Genomic DNA, 15,820 nt, shown 5'->3' on the forward strand with positions numbered 1-15,820 from the left:
GGACAGGGACTAGAGTGGAGCTGCCGAGTAGAGACGAGGGAAAGGGCCCCAGGGTCCAGCAGGAAGGGTGCCACTAAGTAGGATATCATGTGCTCCCCCTTTCAGGTGCATCTCTTTTTCTCAGTGAAGTGGCAGGAAGGGCAAGGCCATTGGGGAAAGGCTCAGAATATTTGAGGAGAATGACAGAAAGCCCAGGGATTTGGAAAGGTAGCATCAAAGCCTTGGCAATGTCCAGGAAAGCCCCATTCTGTGCAAGACCCTTCAGTTCTCGCCAGGGCTGTGACCTCTCCCACCTACCTAGTGTGATATCTTCAGAGGCAAAATAGCATTTTATGGCATGAAGAATCTTCTGGAAAGTCTGGTGGGAACACTAGAAGTTGCTCAAATCTGAGCGGACGTAGATAAAGCAAAGCTTAAGATGCAGTGAGATAAATGAAAGGGACTGGAAGTAGTTCTGGCCAGAAGCACAAGGGCAGTGAGCCTGGGAAGTGAGACTGGAGAGAAAATGAGACAATCCGAGAATGAAGGAAGGGATGGGGGGAGAAGGAAGGGATGGGGGGAGAAGGAAGGGAGGACATGCCAAACACAGGACGCATGTCACAAAATTCTTGTTGGAGGGAATAGGGGTATTTCACCCTTTAAGTCTATATTTTTCTTTTTTTTTCAAGTTAAATGTAAAGTGATTTGTAATATCCTAGTTTCACTTTTTCAATGCATAGAAAAAAGACTGGGAAAAAAGGGGGGAATATAAACTTTGAAGGAAGTTTTCATTTGGAGATTTTTCACTCAGCTCTCTCGTCTGTAGATACATGTTCTCAGTCAGCAATGGCAAGGGTTTCTGAAATGTGCTGACAGAAAAATTTTACATTGAGAACTGCTACCCACTCACTTGACTTATTTCCTTGGACTGGGGACAAGGTCCCATCAAGGACATCCAGTGATGCAGGGGGTTGGGGGTGGTGGTGAAGGGCTGTATTTATAAAACACAGCTTGTTAGTTCTTTGTAGAGAACTCATTGAGGCCCCAGTATACTCTGAAATTCCCCTGTCTTGTCTCTAGTTGACCCGGTATTGTCTGCTGTGGGGGATCCCCCTTTACTGGGGTAGGGACAGACATGGCCAGTGGAGGGTGGGGCAGGGAGTGGCCTGCGTGCAGTACAGCCTCCTAATGTCTCTTTCTGCTTTAGGCATGACCTCAAAGGTCGCAGAAAGAGGAGGGTCCTTCTTCCCCTTGGGAATGGCCTTCCTGCGCCTAAATGTTCAGGCATTACCAGGCAGACGAACCAGGCTCTGCTCCAGCCACGAGCAGTCCTTGAGTCTCTCGGAACAGGCAGAATTGGACTCTGGGCTGGAAGGGGTGGCCAAGGGCCATGGCAGCTGATGTCCTCCTCTAAGGCTGCTACAGGCCAGGCCAGGGAGAGGGAGGGGACCCCTGACCGGCATGAGCTGACCACATGGTTGTTGCCCATTGTAGGAACTACACAGTGGTGAACACAGAGAAGGGCCTTCTGGAAGTGCAGCACATGAGCTGTGCTGGAATGAAGTTGAGCTGCCAGCTCAAGGTCCAGAACTCTCTGTGGACGGCCACTGAGGTAACAACCCCCTGCAGGGCTCTCCTCAGGGTGGATGACACCAGCCCCTGGTGGGGGGGGTAGGGGGGCATTTAGCAACTAAACATGCAGGACAGGACACCTGGGTACATTTGAGGTTTAGGCATAACCCCAGCCCACACCCGTGAGACCCCAGGTCAATGCCAGCAGCCCAGTTGGCAAGCAGCATCTCACCAGGGGCAACTCAGCCTGCTTTGTCCCTGGCTGGTGACTGGGGTTCAGCTGTGATAGTGTCAAGGGCAGAATCCCAGCAAGAGAACCCCAGCAGGTTGGTGAAATGACTGGGTTTCTTATAACCCTGCCGTGTCTACGCAGCAAATCCACTCAGCTATGAGGCCCTTTGCTTTCTTGTAAAGAGGTCAGCAGAAGGCAGAGGAACTGTCTTCTGAGGAATCCAGAGAGGAATGCCCCAAAACAAAGTCTCTGAAGCTGCTCTTGGGGGGGGGGGTATAAATTAGCGGAGCCCTTTCCAGATAGCAGATGGGAAGTTTGGTTCAAATATGCATCTGAAATCTTAAAAATATTCATACTATGTAAGCCTCAGGAATTTCAGTTTTAAGAATCTGTTCTAAGGAAAAAAACAAGACACGCACACGTACATACAGACTCAGACAGACAGATGCTTGAGGATGCTCATTCCAGGAGTTCCCTGGTAGCACAGTGGGTTAAGTATCTGGCATTGTCACCGTTGTGGCTTGGGTCACAGCTGTGGTGTGGATTCTATCCCTGGCTCAGGAACTTCCGTATGCCACAGGCACAGCCAAAAAAGAAAAGGAAAAAAAGAAAAAAAAAAAAGCTCATTCCAGTAAAATTCATATCGTGAACAACTTGAACAGAATAAACATCTGCAAAAGGTGAACCAAAGTCTGGTAGCCCCGAGCAACAGACAGTGAAGAAGAGCAGGTTCTATCCCCGGCCTTGCTCAGTGGGTTAAGGATCCGGCGTTGCTGTGAGCTGTGGTGTAGGTTGCAGATGTGGCTCAGATCTGGCATTGCTGTGGCTCTGGTGTAGGCCGGCAGCTGTAGGTCCGATTTGACCCCTAGCCTGGGAACCTCCATATGCTGCGGGTGGGGCCCTAAAAAAGAAGAAAGAGGAGCACAGACATCACTCCTTCCCAGACCAGGTAGGACAGGGCTTCTGCCTGCAGGGAGTGTCCCAGGAGGAGAAACCTGTGCAGACAGCACGATAACGTCGTTCTGCTGTCGTGGGGAACCAGACCCCCACCAATATCCACAGAAAACTCAAAGTCTGGGCCCAAGTCCCAAAGGTGGCTTTCTTGGGGTGTTGGATCATGGGCAATTGCATCTCCTCTAGATTACTTGGTAGTCTTCAAAGTTTCTACAAAGAGCAGCCAACCAGAAAGCCTCCATAAGCATTACTTCCGAAGACATAAAGGAACTCCCAAGACAGAACTTGCCCCCTAGGAAACGGCAGGCCAGGTCCAGTCCGGCTCATGTTGGCTGTCTGCCTCCATAGGACCAGAAGATCTACATCTACAGCCTCAAGGGCATGTGCCCGTTGAACATGCCCCAGCAGGCTTTGGACACCCCAGCCATCGTCACCTGCTTCCTGGCAGTGCCTGTTATAAAAAAGGTGAGGTCACGGGGAGGTGAGGTCATGGGGAAGTGGGGGCACTGCATCTGAGTTTCCCTTCCCTTGGGTTGGTGAGGAGGGCAGCAAGGCCATGCCCACCTGGAGCAGCAAGCCTGGGTCACTGTCAGTCTCACAGAGACAGGACACCTGGACCATCAGTGCCTTTGGGGTTTCTGAGAGCCTAAGGACCAGTAAAACAAAGGGCTAGGTGGAAAGCCTACCTTCAGCACACGAAACCACAGCCCCAGTTCATGGTGAGATGCTTTTCTGGTGCAGATGGTGTCAGGGGACAGTTGCTTGTGTGCCCTTCCCCTTCTGAGAGCAGGGGCCTAGCTCAGCACTTCTCACAGCCACTGAGTCACCAGGCCCTGGCAGGCCCCTAGCTCCCCTCCCACTCTGGTTCTGCCTCCCCAGACCAGTCTCCATCAGTCCCAGACCTCCATCCCTCTTTGTCCAATATGGCCCTGAAGATGCATATCCTCAGCTTTCAGACCCAGCCTGCAGAGCCGGCCAGGTCTCCCCCCTCCACAACCCCCTCTCACTCCTCTCCTCCCAGCACCGCACTCTGAGCAGGCCTTTCCCTTTAGGACTGACCTAGTGGCTCATACCTCTTCCTATTCAGGTCTGAAGAACAAGGGCCGTGACCCGGACTCTGAGAAGCTGCCCCACGCTCCGCCCCAACCCCCCAGGCCTCTGGACCCCCTCTGTGGGCCCTGAGGTGCCGTTTTTACAGCAGGCACACTCTCCACTCGAGAGCTCCTTGTTGGTGTGGCTTTGTTAAAACACGTTGGCTGTCATCATCCAATGCCAGTTTTCCCACCTGCAAAATGGGCGTAAAAGATTGTGAGGAGGATCTCTGGGCATAACGTACCCAAAGCTCTGGGTGTCATCATCCAATGCCAGTTTTCCCACCTGCAAAATGGGCGTAAAAGATTGTGAGGAGGATCTCTGGGCATAACGTACCCAAAGCTCTGGGCTGGTGCACTGGTTGAACATGAGCATTATTACTCTTTCCTTACGGTCATGAAATACACGTGCTCTCCTCTCCACCCCTCTACAGTTTCATTTCTTTAAAAAAAAGTTTGAAATCAACCTTGAGCCATTTATGACTGTGGCCCCATGGGCGAGGCTGGGCAGCTCAGGACCCCGTCTGCACCAGAGCGCAGGACATGACACAAAGCGTTATTTAAGCTCAGGGCTGCCCAGAGCCCCGAGCCAGGGCACCGCCACCCGCCCGCAAGACCAGAGGGAATAAAGCTGGCTCTGTGCGGAGCCTCCCTGCCAGGGTGCCTGCCCCTCAGAGGCTGTGCTGCCCCGTGGCTTCGGACAGCAGACCCCTGCATTCTTGCACGCGCACGTCCACACCCAGCCGGGACGTGGGGCTCACTGCCTGGCTGGGGCCCAGAGCAGGGACTCAGATAGAGGCCTTGCTCCTGTTTGCTTTGGCTGTTTTCTTTCCTCGAAACCTGAAGATGGATTTGGATAAACGTTCTTAGGCCTCATTGACCTTGCTGTTGAGCTAGAGGCTGGTTCACTCATCACCTGGGACAGCCCAGCTTCCCAGCTCCAACAAGGGGGCTTTCTGTCCTCACCCTCGCTGGCCCAGGGCCTGGGGCCCCGCTCGGTCCCAACTCTGGCTTTGTTCTCCTAAACTCTTCCCATCCCACCCCAGCCCCACCCAGGCGTCTGGGCTGCTCTCCATCCCCAGCTCCACACAGATGCTCCAGGGATGCCTGGGCTGGGCCCAGCATTCAGCACAGTCTTTGCAATGTTGGCCTCTGCGTGGGGACCTCTGGTGGCCGTAAAAGAGCACATGCTTCATGGGGTTGTGAGGGCATCCCGAGGACCCCCATCAGTGTCAGCTGAACCACAGGCATTTCAGAGATGTAAACGGGGAATGTGGCACAGTGGCCAAGACGCGCCTCCGCGGAAAAGCTGAGTTGGAAGCAATTTCTTTAAGAATGAATACTTGAGCAGAAAACTAGGGAGAGTCAGAGGTGGAGGGGGCCTTGCCCTTCCCTATAGCAGACCAGCATTGGGGCAGTGGTGGGTACCAGACCTTGGCCTGCTCTCATGGGGCACCCACCTTCTGGGGACAGCAAACAGGAGACTAAGAGCAGATCCATGGGGCACCCACAATTGCTGTCACCTTAAGGAACAGAGTTCACGGGAGGGAAGGACGCACATCCTGCCTCTGAAGGAGGCCCTGGTGACCGAAAAGGCAGTCCCCCACCCCCTGCCCCCTGCAACTGACATTACAAGAAGCCCAGGCTGACCAAAGTCTGGCCTTGTGGTCTAGGCCACATGCCCCCTCCCTCAGGGGCCAAGGGCCTTCTTCTCACTCTGGCTCAGGGCAGGGAGGATGGGTGTGGCTCTTCAGGGCCTGGACTGCACCTCCTTTGAGAGCACTCCCAGAAGGTAGCCCCTGCCTTTTCCAAAACTTGCCCCTCCAAGAAGTACCTGTGGATGGAAAATGAGTGCCCCCCTGGGGTACATGCAGAGGTCTTGTGGCCAATTTTTGGCTCCTGGGATCCATAAGATGCACAAGCAAAGGCATCACACATCCCTCCCTTCTCCCTGCAGAATTCCTACCTGGTGTTGGCGGGCCTGGCTGATGGGCTTGTGGCTGTGTTTTCCGTGGTGCGGGGCGCCCCAGACAACAGCTGCTCCTACCTGTGCTCACACACAGCCAACAGGTCCAGGTTCAGCATCCCAGACGAAGACGCGCGGCAGAACCCCTACCCTGTGAAGGCCATGGAGGTGGTCAACAGCGGGTCTGAGGTCTGGTACAGCAATGGGCCGGGCCTGCTGGTCATCGACTGCATGGCCCTGGAGATCCGCAGGCGGCTGGAGCCTTACTCAGCCCCTTCGGTGGTCATGTCGGTCGTGTGCAGCTCTGAGTGCCGTGGGGAGGAGGTCGTCTGGTGCCTGGACGACAGGGCCAACTGCTTGGTGATGTACCACTCAGCCACCTACCAACTGTGCGCCCGCTACTTCTGCGGGGACCCTAGCCCCCTCAGGGACGTGTTTCCTGTGCACCCCATGGGCCCGGAGCCCCTGCTCAGCCCCATCGCCAGCCCGAAGGAGCCCCAGAAGGACTCCCTGGCGGACGTGAGCATCATGTACAGTGAGGAGCTGGGAACACAGATCCTGACCCACCAGGACTCGCTGACTGACTACTGCTCCGTGTCCTCCTACTCCTCGTCCCCATCCCACCGGGTGCCCACATCCCTTTCCAGCGTGCCCTGCTCCCCAGCAAGCTCCTCCAGTCTGCTTTTTTCCACTGACAGCGGGGACACCAGCAGGCTGCTGGAGCCCACCCTGGGCTCCGATAGGCCTGAGCATGACCTGAGCCCCGTGGACGGTGAGGCATTCAGCCAGCACTTGCAGGCAGTGAAGATCCTGGCCGTGAAAGATGTCATCTGGGTCCCCAGGTAGGTTTTCCAGCAGGGGGCGCTGTCCTGCACTGCCCGTTGCTCTGGCTTTGGGAGCAGAGTGCAGGGAACCTTAAGACATTATTGAGATCCATCATGAGCTGTTTCCTCTCCCCTGGAACCAGAGGGATCTCTTTAGCAGATCTAAGACGGGCGGCACGAAAGCCCATCTGCCCTCTAGAGAGCTCAGGGAATGACAAAGGAGAGCCACGGTCAGGTTTCCTCCTGGGAAAGGGCTTCTTGCCCGGCTTCGGGGCCTCTGGTAACTCAATCCATTTGCAGAAACTGCATTTGTTGCCATGCCTTTCTGCACGCCAGCTCCGTTTCCCCTGGAGAGCACAGCCCTGGACAAATGCTTCCCCTTCTGGGTTTTGGTTTCTTAGGCGTGGTGGAGATATTATCGTCATCGGCCTGGAGAAGGATGCAGGTGCCCAGCGGGGCCGAGTCATCGCCGTCTTGAAAGCCCGAGAGCTGACTTCACGTGGGTAAGACTGAGGGTAGCAACTTGAGGACCTGGCATGTGGCTAGGGGAATCGAGGCCCCCTGCCACCTCCCTGCCTAATGGCTGCCGCCCCTGTGTCTTCCACAAATAAACATGGCATTATCACTGTGGCCATAGGCAGATGAGGAACATGCTGGGGTCTAGCAGGCAGCTCCTAGAGGATCGGCAAATACCAACTGAACCAGGCATCACCCATTCATCACCAGTTGTGGCTGACTGTTTCTGGGGTGCCCACTACAGCTGTGAACCAAGTGTTCTTCCTGGGGTGTGCCTCCAGGGCCCAAGCTCAGCTGCAATCAAAGTGGGGATCAGCAGTATCTCTGGAGCGCTGGGAAGCAGGTTCAATCCCTGACCCAGCACAGTGGTTTAAAGGGTGTGGCTTTGCCACAGCTGCACCTTAGGTTGAAACTGCAGCTCAGATCTGATCCCTGGCCTGGGAACTCCATATGCTGTGGGACAGCCAAAAAAGAAATGGGGATCCAGGTGATTCCTAGTCCTCCCCACCATGCAATAGCCCTTCCCGAGGGGCCCCTCCTCCCATTCAGCCCCAACCAGGGCCCTGCAGCCAGGCCTCACCACCTCTTGCCACGCCCATGCCCAGGCTCAGCTGTGCCCATCACCCATCCAAAGGGCTCCCACCAGGAGGCAGGCCAGACTCCACTGTGAGAGTCACCCTGGCTGTGGAGACGGGAGGCTGGTGCCCGCCGGTGTCCTGGAGTCACCAGGTGGCTGGCAGTGTCTACACCCTTCACTTTGCTGAGTCCCATGCTGTTAACCTCCCTTATGGAGAAATCCCCTTTGGCCTGTTTTCCCTGGAGCAGGATACTGATGGAGATCATGTCAGTGGCACTGGCGCCAGTGACCTTGCCCTGCAAGTGGTTCTGGAGACAAGATCTGGGATTGTGGCTGGGCCCCAGCTGCATTTTTGGGCATCAGTAGCTTCCAGATGTCAGAAGAGGCTTCCGGTGGGGCGGGGGGTTGAGGACCTGTAGAGGCCTGCCCTTTTGACCTTGGAATGCCCCCATTAATATCCCTGAATTTTCCTATTTGCTCCCCCAAAGACAAGTTTACCAGGAGCCAGGCACACTCACTAGGGAGAAAGCCCAGGCAGGAAGGCTGCAGCCAGAGCTCGCTAGTTTTGCTAGGTTTTGAGATGCATTTATCAGATGCCCAAGGAGACATTCAAGGCCCAAGGGAGCGGAGGGCCCTGCCCATCCCACTTGACATGCTGGCCTTGGGACGGGTCGGGGCGCAGGGGGCGGAGGGAGGAGTTTCTGGCTTCAAGGTGGGCCACCACTTCTCAGGGCCCAGGAGAAAGCTTGCAGTGCATGCTCCAACCAGCTGAGACAATCCAGAGCCTCAAAAGAGTGTATAGAGTTAGGACTTGTTGGTACAGATTTTCTGCCTAATCTATTGCTCTGCATTTCCTCAGCCTGTGGAAACTTAGAAAGGGAGAAAAAGCACGCCTGGGATGGATGGCAAGGGAATCGAGCTAAATCTTAAAATTCATCATGGACCATTGATGAGCGAGAATTAGATGGAATTGACTATACTGTCCTTTCTCAGAATCTGCGGGGCGGGGGGTGGGGCGTCCAGGACCCCTGCAGATACCAAAATCCAAGGATGTTCAAGTCTTTATAATATAAAAGGGCACGGGACAGTCAGTCCTCCTTATCTGAGGATGCCAAGCCTGTGGACACGGAGGGCTGACTCTTTTTTTCTGGACACTTTGGCGTCTGGGGCACATTACGGAGGATACCTGCTCTGATGTGGACCTGAGATGATGCCCTGGCCCCTTTTCAGACTTTAGAAAGGCTGCTGGATGCTGGACCACCAGAGAGGGGAGCAGGGCATCCCAGCACGCCGGTGGGGGCCAGGTGTAGGTGTACAGATGCCGCCTTAAGCAGGCGCTGTCCTACAAGAAGGTTCAGGGGGAAGGTCATGGCCCCCACCAAGTGGGGACCCCCTGTGGGTTTTCTCAGACCATGCCCCCTCTTTCTGCAGGGTGCTCATGGATGCGGCCGTGGTGGCCAAGGACACAGTTGTGTGCGGCTTTGAGAACGAAAACCTGGAGTGGTGCCTGGCTGTCTGGAGGGGCTGGGGCACCCGGGAGTTTGATGTTTTCTACCAGTCCTACGAGGAGCTGGGCCGGCTGGAGGCCTGCATTCGGAAGAGAAGATAATCCCTGTGGAAGGAGCGTTTCTCGGACCTGGCCCCTCCACCTGCAGCCTGGAGCCCCCTGAGGACCCAGAAGGTGGATCAGGTTCTCCTCTGAATCACTTGCTGCTAAAAAGTGCTGAGAAGTTCCCACCTCTCTGCAGGTTTGGGGTGCTCCTGTTCTAAGGCACAAGTTCGCTGGACACCCCCACCCCACTCCGGGCTGGTTTTACCCCAACGGAAGACGGTGGGGTCTGATTGGGAGGAACTCCCCCGCCCCCTCCGTCCACTTTCAGGGCTGGGCTGGGTCACATGAAGGGGGGCTGGGCCTCACCAGCACAATGGGCCTCCCCACTTTAACCCCCACATCTGGGGTGGAATTACATGAGGGGCTCTCCATTGGGGAGCGGTTCAGGGCAGGGAGGGAGGGGAGCTGTGACCCCTGCCCCTTCTCTGAGTGGCTCCCAGGCTCTCAGCACGTTTCTCAAGCTCCCGGGTCCCCGGGGCCCGAGGCCCCGCTCGGGCAGTCAGAGATCAGGTGTCTCCTGCTCTGGAAAGTGTGTGAAAAAGCTCAGAAGGACCCCAGTGAGGAGCACTGCCCGATCTGGGGAATGAATGGGTTCCTTTAAGTGATGGGGCTGGAAAGCCAAGAGCCAGCCCAGGGCTGAGAGCACTGACTCAGCCTTTGCATTTCTTCTCCTGCCCCCAGAAGGCAGGAGAGACCCGATCAGCAGGACTTGAGAAAGGGCCTGTGTTTACAGCTTTGTGAAATAAACTTGGACACAGCTGGGGCACAAGCCCTGTTTGTTTGCACATCATAATCTCGTTTATCACTTTAACAAATTAAGTCCATATCTCAGTGGTTAGGCCTCTGATTGTGAAATCTTGTCCTATGGGGCTTACATCAAAATATGTATTCGCTAAACATTTACTGCACAGCACATACAGCACAGTAAAAAAGTGACATTGTTAATGAGGGAATGTGGGTAAGTAGGCACATGTGCACATGCGCTCGTGTGCACTCGCACCCGCGTGCACAAACAAGAATGCACACATGTCCACGCCGTTCTCAAGAGGAACCATTGGAAGCTGCTTGACCCAGAATGGGAGTATGAATGAAAGATCGTGCACCAGTTCAAGTTGTTGACCTTTTTCTAAAATTAAATTATAAAAATCAAACTTAAGATTTTGCCAGAGTATGTGGGCAAATGTAATTCCTCTTATCTGAAAATAAACAGACTGTCTCAAGAATGAGGTCATGGCTTCCTTCTGTAGAGTCTGGAATAACACAGGGCACAGATTCTGCCCACCCTGGCCCCCTAGCTTCCCCAGGGGGAATAGCCCCTCCCTGGCCTGCCAGCTCCCCTGGGGTGGGGGAGAGGGGAGGACGGCCCCATCCTGGCCCCTGGCTGCCCCCCTGGGGCAGGCTGCCCTGTAGCAGTGTCCTTGGGCAGAAACGAGGCTCTGTCCATCTCCCCACTTCCTTGTAGCAGCCCGGGCATTGGGTCCCAGGGGTCTGAGGGTCTGTGCTCCTGCCCACTTTGCAGCCATTGGGCCCTCAGTAGGACCTTGGCGGTCACTGCTCTCCCTTTCATCTCTGTGCCCCGAAGTTACCTAGTTAACTTCTCAAATGGTCCTGTTCGTCCTCTGCCCTAGACCTATGGTCCACATCATCTCAGCCAGACTGCTGTGGGACTCCATCCGGTCCCACCCTGCTTTTCCAGCTCATCTAGCCCCAGGCCAGGGCCCAGGATGCTGTGAGGAGAGGCAGATGCTCAGGGGATGGTCTCGCAGAGCCCACAGAGGGAGTCTTTCACAAGAGTTAGCAACCATGCAGGAAATAGTTACTTGACTTGGCTATCTAAAAATTAGAAACTTGGAGTTCCTACTTAGCACAGTGGGTTCAGGATCCAACTACAGCAGCTCGGGTCACTGCAGAAGCACAGGTTCAATCCCTGGCCCAGTTCAGGATTCAGCATTAAAGGATCCAGCACTGCCGCAGCTGCAGCTTAAATTCAGTTGCTGGCCCTGGAATTTCCATATGCTGAAGGTGAAACCATTAAAAAAAAAAAAAAATTAAGAAAGAAAAAACAAACTTCTAAAAATAGTAAAAATTAGAAACAAACAAAAATTACCAAAGCCAAAATATGGACAGTCAACCAGGGCAATAATATTTGTGACACAAATGAGACATGTAGTTCGCTTATCTTTTAAACAAAAAGCTTGTACCTATTAATGAGAAAAAAACTGATAGGAAAACAGGTAGAGGACATCAACAACACCCAACCTTGCCCCATAGGAAGGAGAGAGTCATGAAGACAAGAATAAAACGCTTTTATGGGAGTTCCCTGGTGGCCTCTTGGTTAAAGGATGTGGCGTTCTCACAGCAGTGGCTCAGGTCACTGCTGTGGCACAGGTTTGATCCCTGGTCCCAGGGACTTCTTCATGCCTTTACCCCTGCCTCCACCTTCCCCCAAATAAACATGCCTCTATGGCCCTCATGTCAGCATCCACATGGAGCTCTCTCTGAAGGCACAGCTGGAAGGACTGGCACATGCAAAGGCCCTGTGGTAGGAATGAACTGCTTTGCTGGAGGCACAGGTGAGAAGCTGCTGTGGCTAGAACATTTGTAAGGAGGGGAGATCAGGGCCAGAGAGGCACAGCATCAGAGGCATGGGTACCCAATGAAGCAACTTGCAGTTTTAAGCAGGGGCACTAGATGATCTAAATTTCTTTAAAAATCACTTTGGCGGCTGAGTGGAGGATGGACTAAAGGGGAGGATACTTACTTTTTATTTATTTATTTATTTATTTATTTATTTATGTTATGGCCGTACCCATGGCATATGGAAGTTTCCCAATCAGGTATTGAATCTGAGCCACAGCTACAACCTATGCTGCAGCTGCAGCTGCAGCAATGCCAACTCCTTTAGCCCACTGCAGCAGCCCAGGCTTGAATCTACATCTCTACAGTGACTCGAGCCATCACAGTTGGATTCTTAACTCCTGCACCATGGCAGGTACCGGGAGGCAATTTATAATGGGGTCACTCCTTCAAGGGCATTTGGGCTGTATCTACCCAAACTTCAAACGCACATACCCTTTGACCTAGCTGTCCCACTAAATATTGGATTCTTAAATTCTGTGAAAATGCTGAAAGATTCAAAACAAAGACATCCTGGCCGTATCGCTTGTAATGGCCCCGAACACAAGACAACCTAAACCTCTATCAGGAAGGAAGTCAGATAATGTCTGCTCCTCCAACAGTGCCATACGCTGCAGCCTTTCAGACACAGGGCAGTACCAACCATGCTGGATTGGCATGTTCTCCGTAGTATAACGAATGTGTTGTTTTTCTAAAAAGCAACTTGCAGTTTGGTGTGTATAGAGTTACTACTTGCATAAAAGAACAAAAATGAGGGAGTTTCTACTGTGGCACTGTGGGTTAATGGTCCAACTTGTCTCTGTGATGTTGCCAGTTCTGGGGCCGAGAGTTAAAGATCTGACATTGCCCCTGCTATAGGTCGCAGCTGCGGCTCAGATTTGATCCCTGGCCCAGGGGAACTTCCAAATGCCACAATCGTGGTCAAAGACGGAAAAAACAAATAAAAACAAAAAATATTACACAGAGAATCCCTGGGGGCCTAGCAGTTAAGGATCAGGCATTGTCATTGCTGTGGCACAGGTTTGATCCCTGGCGCGGGAACTTCTGCATGCTGCAGATGGGGCAGAAAAACAAAACTGAAAAAAGTACAGTTATGCGTGCGTGTGTACATAAGTGTGTGAGTGAGTTATGTGCACAGGGGAAATATCCTTAAGAATGTCCAGGAGTCTGATAGAAATTTGTTGCCACTGAGGAGGATGACTGAGAAGCAGGCCCTTTGTTTTTACTTTATACCTTCTTCCACACTGTTTGAATTGTAAACTAACCTTCTTATGAAGGTAAGCTGGGCTGGACCGAGGAAGGACACACTTCAGCCTTGGGGTAAAGAAGTAATAGGAAATCTCCCTTGACCCTATGATGGGTGTCCGGTGCCAGGAGCAAGGCCAACAATATCCTTCTCACCTCAGGCCCATGGCTGAACCATAATTCACCCTGGCTATCCTGGTGATGCAGGCAGAGTCCCAAGCTGAAATCCGGGCAGAAGAACAGGCTTGAAGGTTGTTCAAAAAACGAAAGTGAGTGGGCTCCCGGGGCCAAGAGCACATGCAGCTCAGTTGCAGGTAAGACCCCTCCCCTGGCAGAGGGAACCCAGCCTCCTCCCAGCCACCACCTGGGAAGCCATGGCCTTTCCGATGGTCACCAGCGCACCAACACCACCTTCCAGGGCCCCCGATTGCTCAGAGTTGCAGAGTCTCTGCAAGGACACTGCTGGGGGCTGGTGGAGTTGGCGCACCAGACCCCATCTCTCCACAGAGTGCCTCCGAGGCTGGGAGTCCATCCTATAGAAAGCATTCAATGACCCCTAAAAGGGGGATGAGGTGACACAGAAAACACCCCCTCGCCCCAAGGCTCAGGAAATCCGGAAACATGGAAACTCCACCCTGGAAGGACTTACATCTTCCAGCATGTCAGGGCCTTGGGCCTCAAATTCTCTATATCCCTATGTGCCTGCTTCTATGGGGTTGGGGAATATAAGTCATAACAGCCCTTGGAGAATCACAGTGATTGCTCACTATACCTTCTGCTCAGTACCAGATCTTGATTTTGTTGGTGTATCAGCTCCCAGCCTCTCTCACAGGAACAGATGGCCCTGGGACTGAGCTCAGCCAGGGATAGCGTGAAGATGCCTGTGTTGGGCTTGGCCCTGCCCCTGCCTCCCTGATCCTCGCTGACAAGAGGGCAGGGCCCCCGTGAGGGTACAGAGAGGACACTGGGACAGTGATGGGGAGGTAGCCCTCAAGCCAGCCCTGGCTGCCTCCCTTCAATCCCCTTGTCATCTCATAGACGTCGACTTAAAAAAAAAAATATGCACAAGATAAAAGTTGAGTGTTAAGTTTTATTTGGGGCAAAATGAGGACTAGAGCCCAGAAGGCAACATTTCAGGTAGCTCTGAGAAACTGTGCCAAAGAGGCAGGGGGAAGGTCAGTATACATGTGATTTTGGAGACGGCAGAGGTACATGCAATGAAGCACACATTTTGCAGAGGGTCACTACTAGTCTCATGAAGGTTTATGCTAGTCATGAGAAGGCAACATCGCCATGAAGGATTTTAGTGTTTTTCTAGATATGAGGAGAGGCAAGAATTGGACTCAGAAAATCTTCTCCTGAAAATACCTAACTAGATATGTTCTAGATACTAGAATCATTCTGCAAGTTTTCCCAGAGCACAGAGTGCCTCGCTCCTGGTCTCCCTGGGCTCCTTTCAGAGGGTGCTGAGGGTCAGCAGCTGTAGCGGCTCATGATTCAGTCCTTATAGATTCAGATGGCAAGTGCCGATCTCCAATTCGCATAGATAAGGAAAGTACTTTCTTTTTGGGTGGTATTTTGTTTATATTTTATTTTTGGCCACACCTGTGGCATGCAGGAGTTCCCGGGCCAGGGATCGAACCCTCAATGCAGCAGTGACCAGAGCCACAGAAGTGACAATGCTGGAGCCTTATTGGGCCACCAGGTAACTCTTGAGTACTTTCTTGAGTACTTTCTTGTTTAAGCCAGTGTTTTCCAGCTTTCCATTACTAGGAGCCAAATACTATTCCTAAATGTTCAGGTACATTTTCCACTATCCCAAGCAGAGCCCTGGGAGCTAACAGGTGATGCTCTGGGTGGTCCTAAAAAGCATCTTTTCAAATTTGGGCAGAGAGACCTGAGCAACAGTGAACCAGAGCATTCTGCAGCCAGACATGCTCGAGAACTTATTTCCTTTCATGAGCACTGGGTATGGTGCAGCCTATAGATCTTGTCCATGTAGCAGCCACAGTTATAGAGGGGAGTCTGGGCATTCACTCTAGTTGCCCAAAGGCCAAAACTTAGGGTGTGGCATCCTGCAAGTTTAAACCTTTGACCCCAGGCAAGCCACCCCTCCTTCGTGGCTCTGGTTTCTTCTCAGTAAATTGGCCATAGCAGGTCTTTCCCCATCAGAAGGATTCAGGAGTAAAAGAGATGTGTGTGTCATAGCCCAGCCCAGCCCCTGACCCAGGGCCTGGACTCTGTCCCTGTTCCCTTGTCCACCTCACCCATTTCCCTAACTGATGGGCTCCATGACCCTCACCCAGGGGGACGCACAAGTCCTTTCTATGAACTGCTCAAGGGAAACACAAGCAGTCCTGTTCCTATGAAATAGCCTAACTTTAAAAATAAATCTCCTTTTTTTTTCCTGATGTATCAAGAAGACTCTTACTAACACCTTTACTTGAGAACAGAGTTAAGGTGTAACACATCACAATAAATGAAAGCTGATGTATGTGTGTAAGTAGGCAATAGGATTATTTAGGAGTCCCTTTTGGGAACACATCCTTTAAAAAATGAAATAGGAGAAATTCCCCCTGTGGCACAGTGGGTTAAAAATCAGCGTTGCCCCAGCT

At 52.8% G+C, this 15,820-nt stretch overlaps 1 protein-coding gene across 4 annotated transcripts in view; it reads left to right on the forward strand.

Moving 5' to 3' along the window:
* Positions 1–10,546, forward strand: part of LRRK1 (leucine rich repeat kinase 1) — a 130,484-nt gene extending 119,938 nt beyond the window's left edge. For 3 of the 4 annotated variants that reach the window (XM_021098586.1, XM_021098590.1, XM_021098593.1), the window contains 5 exons: positions 1,474–1,591; positions 3,086–3,202; positions 5,786–6,636; positions 7,020–7,121; positions 9,143–10,546. In XM_021098586.1, the coding sequence (XP_020954245.1) occupies positions 1,474–1,591; positions 3,086–3,202; positions 5,786–6,636; positions 7,020–7,121; positions 9,143–9,320 (1,366 nt within the window). In that variant the 3' untranslated portion in view covers positions 9,321–10,546. Of the gene's footprint in view, positions 1–1,473; positions 1,592–3,085; positions 3,203–3,824; positions 4,118–5,785; positions 6,637–7,019; positions 7,122–9,142 lie in introns of those variants that run through there. The other variant, XM_021098597.1, reaches the window with a different exon arrangement.

The sequence above is a fragment of the Sus scrofa genome, chromosome 1 (genome assembly GCF_000003025.6).
Source record: "Sus scrofa isolate TJ Tabasco breed Duroc chromosome 1, Sscrofa11.1, whole genome shotgun sequence".
In the NCBI taxonomy this organism is placed as follows: Eukaryota; Metazoa; Chordata; class Mammalia; order Artiodactyla; family Suidae; genus Sus; species Sus scrofa.